The sequence below is a fragment of the Ictalurus furcatus genome, chromosome 28, assembly GCF_023375685.1.
Source record: "Ictalurus furcatus strain D&B chromosome 28, Billie_1.0, whole genome shotgun sequence".
NCBI lineage: Eukaryota > Metazoa > Chordata > Actinopteri > Siluriformes > Ictaluridae > Ictalurus > Ictalurus furcatus.
The window spans coordinates 18,978,117-18,990,447 of record NC_071282.1 but is presented as its reverse complement, the minus strand read 5'-3'; the positions used below and the strand labels follow the sequence as shown (position 1 = coordinate 18,990,447).

General features: G+C 37.4%; 1 protein-coding gene across 1 annotated transcript in view; it reads left to right on the top strand.

Moving 5' to 3' along the window:
- arhgap31 (Rho GTPase activating protein 31) overlaps window positions 1-12,331 on the top strand; it is a 31,023-nt gene that overhangs the window by 12,037 nt on the left and 6,655 nt on the right. The window contains exons 2-8 of the mRNA XM_053618111.1: window positions 5,105-5,207; window positions 6,225-6,369; window positions 7,475-7,557; window positions 7,705-7,812; window positions 8,208-8,353; window positions 9,780-9,987; window positions 12,118-12,242. Of these exons, the coding sequence (XP_053474086.1) occupies window positions 5,105-5,207; window positions 6,225-6,369; window positions 7,475-7,557; window positions 7,705-7,812; window positions 8,208-8,353; window positions 9,780-9,987; window positions 12,118-12,242 (918 nt within the window). The remainder of the gene's footprint in view (window positions 1-5,104; window positions 5,208-6,224; window positions 6,370-7,474; window positions 7,558-7,704; window positions 7,813-8,207; window positions 8,354-9,779; window positions 9,988-12,117; window positions 12,243-12,331) is intronic.

Below are 12,331 nucleotides of genomic sequence, written 5' to 3'. Positions count from 1 at the left end.
GTGTGTGAGAGAGCCTCTGAGAGAGTTTACAGTATAATACACACGGCCAGATGGGAACAAGCATGCGGCGATATCAGATATTCAAATGATAATCATTTCCGTATCATTTCCAAACTGCAGCTCAGAAGATTATTATAGTATTGCATTTATTTATTTATTTATTTATTTATTTATTTATACCAATTTCTCCATTTCCTCATACACATAAAAAGAAGCGATTGTCAATCAGGTAAATTATCCAGCAGTGTACTAGCAATTAATGAGTTGCTGACTCACAAAACCACGTTTAATCTTTAAAGATGAGCAAAATATAATAATAATAATAATAATAATAATACAATTTTACCGGAAATACATTTGAATAAAAACAGTATTGCATTTAAAATGACAGCTACATCATTCAAACATTAATCCTCAGTCATATCATTATCAGTCAGATTCTGCCTCCATGTTATTGTTTTTGCTGTATTTTTTTTTTTTGCCGGATTGTTTTATTATAATATAATTATTTCTTCTTTGTACTAACTCTCTCGTGACAATTACAGCATTGTATTTATAAAATTGCTTCATCACTAAAGCATTATTCTTCAGTCCCAGCCTCAGCTGCGCCACCGTGTTTTTGCTTATTCCTTTATTCTTTTCTTTAAATATTTTTTTCAGTGATAATAATTCCCCCTTTTTTTTTAATCACAGCTCACAGGATAACTGCAATATTGCTTTTTTAAAATCTCTAAAAGATCATTCCTCCGTCACAACATCGGTGTTGCCGCCATGTTGTCGGGGGTTTTTTTTCCCTACAAACCCCTCGTCTGGTGTAATTTATGGGGTTGTCATGTCTCCGAGCGGGACACACCATATGCTAAATCTGATGAGACTCAGGAGCACAAATGGTCCAAAAAATGATTGCGTCCGTCTGTAGACACTGTAGATTTGCCGGAACACGGTGAGAGAGAGAGAGAGAGAGAGAGAAAGGGTTTTTAGAAATGCTTGCTGTTCACAAACGCGATATTGTGTGTGAAGAATACTGAAATAAATTACAGGTCATTATCACCACACACCTGGATGTGAATAAACCTCATCAAAACTCCTCTGTAAAGAAGTTCTTCTTCAGCTTCGTGTTTAATAAACAAATAGAACGCTTTTATGTTCGCAGTTTTATGTCTTTTTATCAGCTTTAAAGCAACACGTCATCGTCCACAGTTTCTACTCAGAATTTCCCTCCAAATGTTTTAACTCTTCGACAGTCCCTGCGAATTTTACGTTACATTTACATTTGCCATTTTTAAAACTATTAGAAGAAGAAAAAAAAAAAACTACCAATATTTACATTTACACTTCATTAAATTCATTCATTACCTTCATTTCTTCAACAATTTAAACATCCAAGACCTACTGCATGTGGATATATTTGTATATTGTGTGTATATATATATATATGTACTTTCTTATTCGACTCATCACCGACGCATGCAGATTTTAATCATAACTTACGTTAACAACATAAATTCACTGAACTTTAAATGTGCCAATATGTCAAAAATATCACCTCACAATATATGAGCAGACACATTATTGCACATTTATGCTACACAACATACACCACGGTACTGAGATTAGTTAATGACATGCCAGGAAATGTTGGTTTTAAGTGAATTAAAAATATTTAATATGTTATTTATCATAAAAAGGAGGAAATGTGAAACATTCAGGACCAGCATGACCAAAACACACACACACACACACACACACACACACACACACACACACACCTATTAATGTGTGCATTAATATTAAAATCTGTTCATTAAAAGAATGAAATATGAATGAATAAATATAAATAAATGAGACCCAAATATTTTGCCTAGATATTTTTGAGGTTTAAAAAAAAAAAAAAAAAAAAAATCTCTATACTGACTTACACTATGAAATTGACTTTTTATTGATTTTTCCTGTAATGGTGTTTAATTTTGCTTCCATATTGGTGACGTGTTGTTTCCTGGGATTTTGATGATGACGGACATGATGGTTATCCTTTCCGTTTTCTTAACATCATGTTTCATATGTGAACAAAAAAAAAATGCACTTAGCATAATTTCCTGAACTGACAATATCGTTACGATCCCTTAGCTCATTTGCATATGCTAATAAACGTTTAAAAGAAATCAGTATGTTTCATACTGATATGAGCAAAGGACAAAAATACATTAGGGAGTTAGTGAAATCTGGCTTCTATTATTATTATTATTATTATTATTGTTGTTGTTGTTGTTGTAACCACTAATTTTAATAAAGTCATATTCAGCAGGTAAATCCTAATATTTGCGTTTTTCAGGTTTCTTTGGATATTTTTTTCCAAATTAAATTAGTGCAGTGTAAATCATAAAACCTTTTTAAAAGGCAAGGACAGAGCGATGAGCTAAACGATCATTACAGTTATAATGAAGGACATGCAATGAGACCACACACACACAAACACTCGCACTCGCACTCGCACGCACACACGCTCGCACTCACACTCACACACTCGCTCACACACACTCGCACACACGGTTTATGAGACAGGCAGCCTAAGTGCTTTCTATCATTTACTTTATTCCCTCACACATTTACTTCTTCTTCCTCTCCTGCTATTTCTGCTTCCCAGCTGCTCTCACACATCCTGCCCTCACACACACACACACACACACACACACACACACACACACACGTGTGCTATCTTTATGGCCGTTGAACTGAGTGCCTCTTCGCTTAACCATGAGCCTGTTCTCTGAGTGCTGGGGCGGATAAAGGGATCATATTTGTTTGATCAGAGTTTACACAAAAAATAACAAATTTGTAAAATGGTTTAGAGCGCAGCTGCTTTAATAAATCTTCACTGAGGGGAAAAAAATATTTTTAAATTATTATATTAATCTATAAAACTATAGGAAGAGCAGGTGAAGTAACAGATTCTTTTGTGACTTTACACACAAAATATTTACATTTGTTAACAAAGTGCCAACAAGTGTGCTTTATAAATACATTTTTATAAATATATATATTTATATATAAATTCATTTTCGTCACCTGAAGCATAGAAGCGTGAGGCTTGATCAGGGATGAAAACTCAGACGTGATGAAACGACCATGAAAAAGATTTACTCTGGGGTTTTTTCTCCACAACTTAATGTGACAACAAAAGACGTTTTTAATTCGCAGCTTTAGTGTTCAGTTTCATGGAGTGAATGGCAGACCTGCTACTCTAAATGGATATTACTTGACCTATAAAAGTCTTTCCGAGGTAAGCGGCGGTACAGTAATGTGTGCGGACGCTACAGTACACGACAGTACATTCCCTCCATCTTCTCATCATGCGTTCAAGTTTTTAAAGGAATAATCGCTCGGATTAGAAGTCACTCGCAGCCTGGAGATCATTCAGATTACTGAAGATGGCTTTGGATCATTTTCAATTCATATGAAAAGTTAAGCTACGATAGCTTTCGGACTGGCCACACAACTGCACTATTTGACCATGTAGTATTAGCACATTTATAGAAGGGGTGTATTTATTTATAATCGCACTGTCCGGTGTCACCCAGATGAGGATGGGTTCCCTTTTGAGTCTGGTTCCTTTCGAGGTTTCTTCCGTGGCTCATTAGGGATAAATTCATACATTTAAAATCTATATCTTGAACCGATATACTTCTCTGAAGCTGCTTCGTGACCATGTTCGTTGTTAAAAGCGCTACACAAATTGAGTTGAACAGAGCTGAATGGAAAATGTATAAAGTGTCCCAACATTTTAGTTCATTTCTGCCTTTCTCTACAGAAAACACGCTCGCTGTTTAATGGATAAAGAGTCAGAGCGCTACGCTAAATAGGCGGCGTTATCGTACACTAAAATTCGGATTAAGACGCCATTTTAAGCATGTAGTGCTGGGATGATTTATACGATCATGTTGTTATGTTTATGTATTTAATATCCGCCTCGAACGTCACGCTACGTCACATCTTGAGCGGATTTGCAGTCAAACAACACATTTAAATTAGCATTTCCTCACTAGATTAGCTTTTGTTTGCTAATTCGTTTGTCTTACCGGGTTAGCTTTGGTCTGCTAGTTCGCTTTCACTCACCGGGTTTGTGTTTATTTGCTAAACGTGAATGTTTGAAACAGTCTAGTTCTGAGTGTGAGGGATGAAAAGCATCGTCATGGTGATTGAGCAGTAAACAGAGTTCTGCAGAGGGATGATGTACTTTTTTGTAGGCTAACCCGGAAGTTAGCATCGCCACGGTTCTTCACTCTTGACCCTGCACTACTGCAGAGAATATTAAGCTCCGCGACCAACAACAGTTTATGATTCTTACACGTTTTGTTCATCAAGATAATCTTCACAAATGAATTTTGAAGCCTAAATACAGTTCCATGTGAAAAGCTAAACTCCGACGTCACCACCGCTAAGCTTCCAACAACTCTTTCAGCCTTTATTTAAAAAACAAAACAAAACGCTACAGCTGGAAACTACTATAAACTCGATAAGATCTACAAGTTGGAATAGTTTGAATTGGTGATAGCGTGAGAATAAACACAACGAGACCCCTGTAGTCTCATTTAGCCACTTGTTAGCGAGCGCAGCCATCTTGAAAGCTACGTGTTCTGCGCGTGTTCGGTGAGTGAGGTATTACTGATGTACTTCATGTTGTTTTTGAAAAATACAAAAAATGGTGTTAAACACAGACCTTATTTTCAGGCATTTAACCACAAAACCCTTTCAAAAAAACCCACTGACTTTGGGACATCAGAGCCGGAAGTGCTAAAATGCTAACTAGCCGCTAGTTATGTAGGTTTCACTCACTGAGGTTGAATTCTGCATCACTGAGACACACCTCTGTTTGTGTGAGTAGCACTAAATACAGAACACAGCCCAAAGTCATGAAGCTAATCGAGCAGAAAACGTGCCAGTAAACGCTGGTGATGGAGCCGTGGGCGGGTTTAATGTTCTCAGTAGTCAGTGAGGAGGAGAAGCGAGAGGGAACTGGGGTAGTACAGGCTCTGCGTCATGCTACGTGGACTAGCAGCTGTCTCTGTATGATTTATTTATTCTTTTATTTATCTTTGTGTCTCAGTTCCTCAGGTTCTGAAGACGTGTGCAGAGTTTATCGAGAAGCACGGCATCGTTGACGGAATCTACAGACTCTCAGGAATCACCTCCAACATCCAGCGCCTCAGGTCAGAGGTCACGGGCTACAAAAGCGCTGAATCGTTATGCTTGGGCTGATATTAACGCTTCGTGTTGCGCTAATTGTGTATACTTTTGCCATTTAGCATGTTTATGAGGTTAAGTTAGATTTCACTCACAAGCTAGTTAGCTTCCTCTCACTGGTATAGCTTTTGTTTTCCAGTTAGCTTTCTCTCAGTGGATTAGCTTTTGTTGTGCTAGTTAGCTTCCTCTCACTGGTATAGCTTTTGTTTGCTAGTTAGCTTTCTCTCTCTCAGTGGATTAGCTTTTGTTTGCTAGTTAGCTTTCTCTCACTGGTTTAGCTTTTGATTGCTAGTTAGCTTTCTCTCTCTCAGTGGATTAGCTTTTGTTGTGCTAGTTAGCTTTCTCTCACTGGTATAGCTTTTGTCTGCTAGTTAGCTTTCTCTCTCTCAGTGGATTAGCTTTTGTTTGCTAGTTGTGGTTCACTCACTGGATTAGCTTTTGCTCTTTAAATTAGTGTTTATGTATTCGGTTATCTGTTATTTGCTAAGCTTAAAAAGGATAGTTTTGAACAAAACTTAACAATTAAACGTTGGAGTGATTGGTCAGCATTTATTAGCTCCTCCCACTTTAGATCAAAATGGAGGGAAAAGTCATTAGAGAGAAATCAGATTTAACAGATTAACAGTTCCTGTTAGCTTTAGTTTGACGTTAACCTTCACCTTAGCTTGACATTAGCTTTCACTCACTGTGTTAGCTTTAGTTCGATGTTAGCTTTCACTCACTGTGTTAGCTTTAGTTTGACGTTAGCTTTCACTCACTGTGTTAGCTTTAGTTTGATGTTAGTTTTCACTCACTGTGTTAGCTTTAGTTTGCTAGCTTCCTCAGATGTTAATGTTGCCATTTTCCAGTTGTGTAACGACACAGTGTTTTATAGTACATGTTGATCTTCACCTGAAAAACTGTTTCACTGTGTTGCGTTAAACTGAACTGAACTAACGTGTGTGTATGTGTGTGTTTGTGTGTGCGTGTTTGTGTGTGTGTAGGCAGGAGTTCAGCTCAGAGCAGAGTCCCGACCTCACTAAGGAAGTGTATCTACAGGACATCCACTGCGTCGGCTCGTTGTGTAAGCTGTATTTCAGGGAGCTGCCCAACCCGCTGCTCACCTACGAACTCTACCAGAAATTCACGGTGAGTCAGGATACCACGGAGCCTTCACCTCACGTCACGTCAGAATTACGCTAATTACAGCTTTCTGTCTTCGCTTAACTCATAATTATAGGGTGGGATCCCCCCCCCGAAGGTGTGTGACGTTACGTTACAAACAAAATACAAACAAAACACCTGGTATAACCAGATAAAACGTGTTAGGAGTGTAGTGTAATTTTAAAAACCCTCATCGTACACTGTATAGCATAATTAGCGTCATTTAGACTTTAGATGGAACTTTCACAGCCATTAATATTAATCACATCCTACACACTTGTATACCATTTATATACTTATATACCATTTATGTGTACTTTGCTAATATCTGTGAATCCTGTAAAGCTAATGCTAACTGTATATCTATATGATCTACACCTTATTTAACTGCTAATATGCTAATATATCTTGCTTTTGTTTATTATTCTATATCTTTTTTTAAAAACTAATACTCATATATAGATTTGCGCTATATATACAAAATCTTTTGCTAGTGCTTGTATATTTGTTCACCTTTTTCTAAAACATTTAATTCATAATATTTAAAAAAAATATTTTAAATGTTTTGCTAGTGTATCTCCTTGGCTTCTGGAAGACGTTAGGTGTTCATAACAAATAATTTACATAAAATTTGCATATAAAAATACATGAATGGGTTTTTAATATTACATTCATATTGTTTAATATTTAATTACGAGTTAATATTGATATCTAATAATTTTAATTCAAATTTAGGAATTTACTCATGTTTGTGTATTTTGTATACTTATTATTATACTATTTATCTCTATTAAGCTTTTTGTTGATTATTGTGTATATTTATAGAGATTTTATACAGTATGTATATTAAGCTGTGGATACGTACTGTGCATGTTTATAAGTAACCTTTGTTCCTATATAAAAAAAAGCTTTGCTAATGCTTATATAGCTTCTATCTTTCAAACTATTTCGCATATGCTAATTTATGTAAATGTATGTAAGCAGCATGGAGTTGTTATGTACGACGGTAGCGTATGGAACGGCAGTAAAACGAACACGTGTGCATCACGTCAGACTGTAAATATTACGGGACAACATTTTGTGCATGCAGGACGCCGTGTCGGTTAAAGAGGAACATGAGCAGCTCAAGAACATTCAGCACGTCATCAAGGAGCTTCCCATCACTCATTTCAGGTAAAAACACCTGTAATACACTGCAAGTCTTTGTACTGTCGTTCACTTACACAATGAACACCTGCACTTTAGATATTAATAATAAACTTTTAGATCAGTGCTGGCGTGGACTTGAGATCTCTGACATTTCCTTCTGTGTGCTGTCAGAACTCTGGAGTACCTGGTGAAGCACCTGGCTCACCTGGCCACCCTCAGCCACCAGACCAACATGCACACACGCAACCTGGCCCTGGTCTGGGCTCCTAACCTGCTCCGGTCAGAAAAGAACAACAATCATTGCTTTTATTTTATTATACAATATATATTCTATTATTATATGATATCAGGTCATAATAAAAATAATAATAATAATAATAACAACAAAAAAACAACTATTATTATTATTATTATTATTATTATTATTATTATTATTTTGACATTTAAACTGACCACATATTCTGAAATAATACATTTAAAAATATTTCTGAATAATTATTTTTTTGTATTTGATTTGAAATGTTCTTTTATTATATATTCTTTATTACTTTGTATATTATTATTTCTAAATATATTATATTTGATATGATATTACATTATATTATAGTAGTCACGTGCCGTGAGATGTTATAACGCGTGTGTAACACATGTAATAGGAGTAATCATGTGTGCAGCTCGAAGGAGATCGAGGTGTCGGCGTGTAACGGTGACGAGGCCTTTCTGGAGGTTCGGGTTCAGCAGTCGGTGGTGGAGTTCATCCTGAATCACACGGAGCAGATCTTTAACCCCGGAGCCAATCCACCGAGACCCCCGAAAGAAGGTTCGTTCACTCGTTTAGTATGACTCCATCTTATATACATTTACATTTATTCACCTTTTTTTAATGTAAAGGTAAAAACCCCTCAGTTTCATAAATACCAGGTCAGGATTCAGGGCTTTCAGATTTAAACTCACAACCTACAGGCCAATATCGCAGAGCCTCAGAGCGTCTGAGTCTCACCGCTGAGCCACGGCTGCCTCGGTGATTATGGCGGTCAAAAAAGAAAAAGCGCCCTTAAGGGAGGAGGTCTTAAAACAATGAAATTAGACTCGGAGCCAAAAATACAGCACAAAAACACTGGGCTGAGATCCAGCAGCAGCACAAACAGGTAGCGACCGTGTCTGAGTACGAGTCCGAATGAATGTGGAGTCGTGATGGTGTGGAGATTTAAATCGACATGAACCAGATTACGCCTCATCATATAAACTGACATACACTACATAATAATATTAATAATAATAATAATAATAATAATAATAATAACAGAATAGAACTTTAAAGTTTCGACAGTTTGTAAAACAACTACAATACAGTGAAGTGCAAAAGTTTTCACACCCTTAAAACAAATAGAATATTATCGAAATTTAGTGTCGTGCAGGAAGGTCGTGACCTTAGCTTATTTTCTCTCCTTATGTTTGTCGTGTTGCAGCACCCACGTTCCACTGTTAACATTTTGGAATATTATTTTTGTAAGAAAAACATGTTTTAATCATAAACCATAGAGGATGCAAACTTTATGGTTTACGTGCAACTTTACATGCAAAATGGACGTCAGGAATAAGAAGTATGTAAAGTAAATACATGGATAAAAAGATAAAAAGACAAGCTAGCGTTAACAATAATAACGTAGAGGAATCTGCACAGGCTCTTCTTTATTTGTTCGTTTGTTTTTCTGTTTATGAGCTACGGTATTTATGGAAAGTGTTTCTTCAGTTGTATTTACATACAGTGCGAATAATCATGTATATTTATTATGATTCCATCATGTTACCAGATTCTACCAGAACATCTTTATCAGTAAATTGAAAACGGTTCTCAGAGCGCTCTAAAGTCGCTGTGTTGCGAGTTATTGATTTGTTTAATAAAGTCGGCCGAGCGGGATTCATCATTCACGACGCTTATTACTGTTTAAACCAAATAACTAAAGTATGAGTTATTTTATTACTGCAGTGTTAATACAAATTTTCATACCATTCCCATTGCTTTGTTAAATATTTTGTCCCATATCCTGGAACTTGGTTCCCATGTGTGCAGCGTTCCACTCTACAATCCTGTTGTATTATCATTATCGTTATATAGTAACCTTGTTTTTTTATCACGTTGCTCTGAATGATGTGTCTCAGAATGTTTATTGAGTAGACATTACACTCTACGTGATATATGCAACAGTTCACTCTGACGTGTGTGTGTGTGTGTGTGAGTGCAGGTGCAGCTGTAATGTGTGTGGAGAAGTACGCTACGCTGCCGGCGGTGAGTCAGTGTCCACCGATGAAGCTGATGAGTCTGGAGGAAGCTCAGGCTCGATCGCTCGCTCCCAATCACCCGGCGAGAACCGAGCGACTCAGAGAGAACAGCCTTCCCGACACCAGCACCGCTGCCATGTACCACACTGTTATAGAGCTTAGTGAGAGCAAGTATGCCTCCCACACACACACACACACACACACACACACACACACACACACACACACACACACACACAATTTTGTTATATAGGGACCACATTTGTGGATCCTGGGAACACTGGCAGCAAGCAGGAATACACCCTGAAAGGCACTTTTTGTTTTTATCATTATGGGATTGAAGGATGAAGATGAAGTTGTTTTTCATGTAAAACACAGTGGGAGATGTAAACTTTTGTTCAACAGACAATTTCAGTGACATGTAGAATGACACACAAAAAATAAACAAAAGATAAGTAAACTAAAATGTTAAGGGACAAATATGTCCCCATTTCTCCCCACTTTTCTTCATAGAGACCTTTCAAATGTCCCCACTTTTCTTTATGGAGACAATCCAAATGTCCCCACTTTTCTTTCAAATGTTCCCACTTTTCTCTATAGAGACCTTTCAAATGTCCCCACTTTTCTTTATGGAGACAATCCAAATGTCCCCACTTTTCTTTCAAATGTTCCCACTTTTCTCTATAGAGACCTTTCAAATGTCCCCACTTTTCTTTATGGAGACAATCCAAATGTCCCCACTTTTCTTTCAAATGACCCCACCTTTCTCTATAGAGACCTTTCAAATGTCCCCACTTTTCTTTATAGGGACCTTTAAAATGTCCCCACTTTTCTTTATAGGGACCTTTAAAATGTCCCCACTTTTCTTTATAGGGACCTTTCAATTGTCCCCACTTTTCTGCATCGAGACCTTTCAATTGTCCCCACTTTTCTGTATCGAGACCTTTCAATTGTCCCCACTTTTCTGTATCGAGACCTTTCAAATGTCCCCACTTTTCTTTATAGGGACCTTTCAATTGTCCCCACTTTTCTGCATCGAGACCTTTCAATTGTCCCCACTTTTCTGTATCGAGACCTTTCAATTGTCCCCACTTTTCTGTATCGAGACCTTTCAAATGTCCCCACTTTTCTTTATAGGGACCTTTCAAACGTCCCCACTTTTCTATTTTGGGCCTGTGTTGGATAATAATCTGTACAGTGTTGGGAGCACCATGTTCATATATAAACATGTCAGAATATTTACTGTACACACACACACACACACACACACACACACACACACTTAAACAAACTGGTTCCACTTATCTTGTTCGTTATAAGTGCACTAAAAATTTGGCTTTCAATGTCATTGTTATTTTAAACCTTTTGTTACACCCACTTGTATATACCTACAGTACACACACACCTGTCAAACATCATACACACAAACTCACTATATACACAAAGCTGCATGTTTATCAGGTCTACCTGCCACATAGGTCACTATGTAGGTGTAAAATTACTGACTGCGGCCCATTTACTGCTCTGCACAATGTGCTCTGACAGATAATAGAAAGGCACCACCAGGTGCGCTAAATCTTTATTTGTATAGCAATCTATTCCATTTTTAGAACAATATCTCAAGGTGCTTAATATGTAAATGATCAAAGGACTTTACTGAAACAATTTAAAAATAATTAAACAATGACAAATTATATATCAAAGAAGTTTTTTGTTTTTTTTTAAGCCCTGAGAAATATAAATGTCTCAGGCTAAACAAGGTTTTGGTCTGAATTTAAAAGTATCTTTAGAGCTGTAGAGCGTTCCTAATGTTCTCTGGAACGCTATTCCTGAGTTTTTAATATTTTACATTCACGCTCAACAATAAAAGTAATCTCAGCTCATGTGCATTTGATCTAATATATTTCATTCTTATGTGAATTAAATCCTGCAAAAGTGATGACAGCATTTCCATTCTACTTTGACCATTTTCCACTCTTCCACTCCATTTCTTTCTCTGCTTATCGTGACAGGAGTAAGAAGAATGCCTGCCTGTAAGGTCTCTTTCCCAAAACGTGTGGAGAAATGGCGTGTACCTCCGACAGACGAACGATTTAGCTTCTTTCACACTTCACTGGAGCTCAATGTCTCCATCTTTCCAACTGAACAGTAGTGAACTCTAAGTCTCCGAATTTTCGGATCAGGCCTCGTATACCCAAAAATATCCAGAACCTTTTTTCACAGACATGTGAGGTACACGCGTGAGCTTGATGCCTGGGTTGTCTTTTGGAGGTGTAATGATGTGTTCATCTCCAACAACAGGAGGAAATTCTCTGGAAAGTCGAAGAAGTGGAAGTCCATCTTCAGTCTGGGTCGATCCGTCGCTGACGGCAAGGGGAAGCTGAGTCGCAATGGGAGCGTGTTCATGAGAGCGCAGAACGCCTCAGGTATGGCGTGTGTGTGTCTGTGTGTTGTGTGAAAGTGACAGGAATTTTAAGAAAGAAAAAAAGGTGGGTGAGGGGAGGGAAGTGCCACG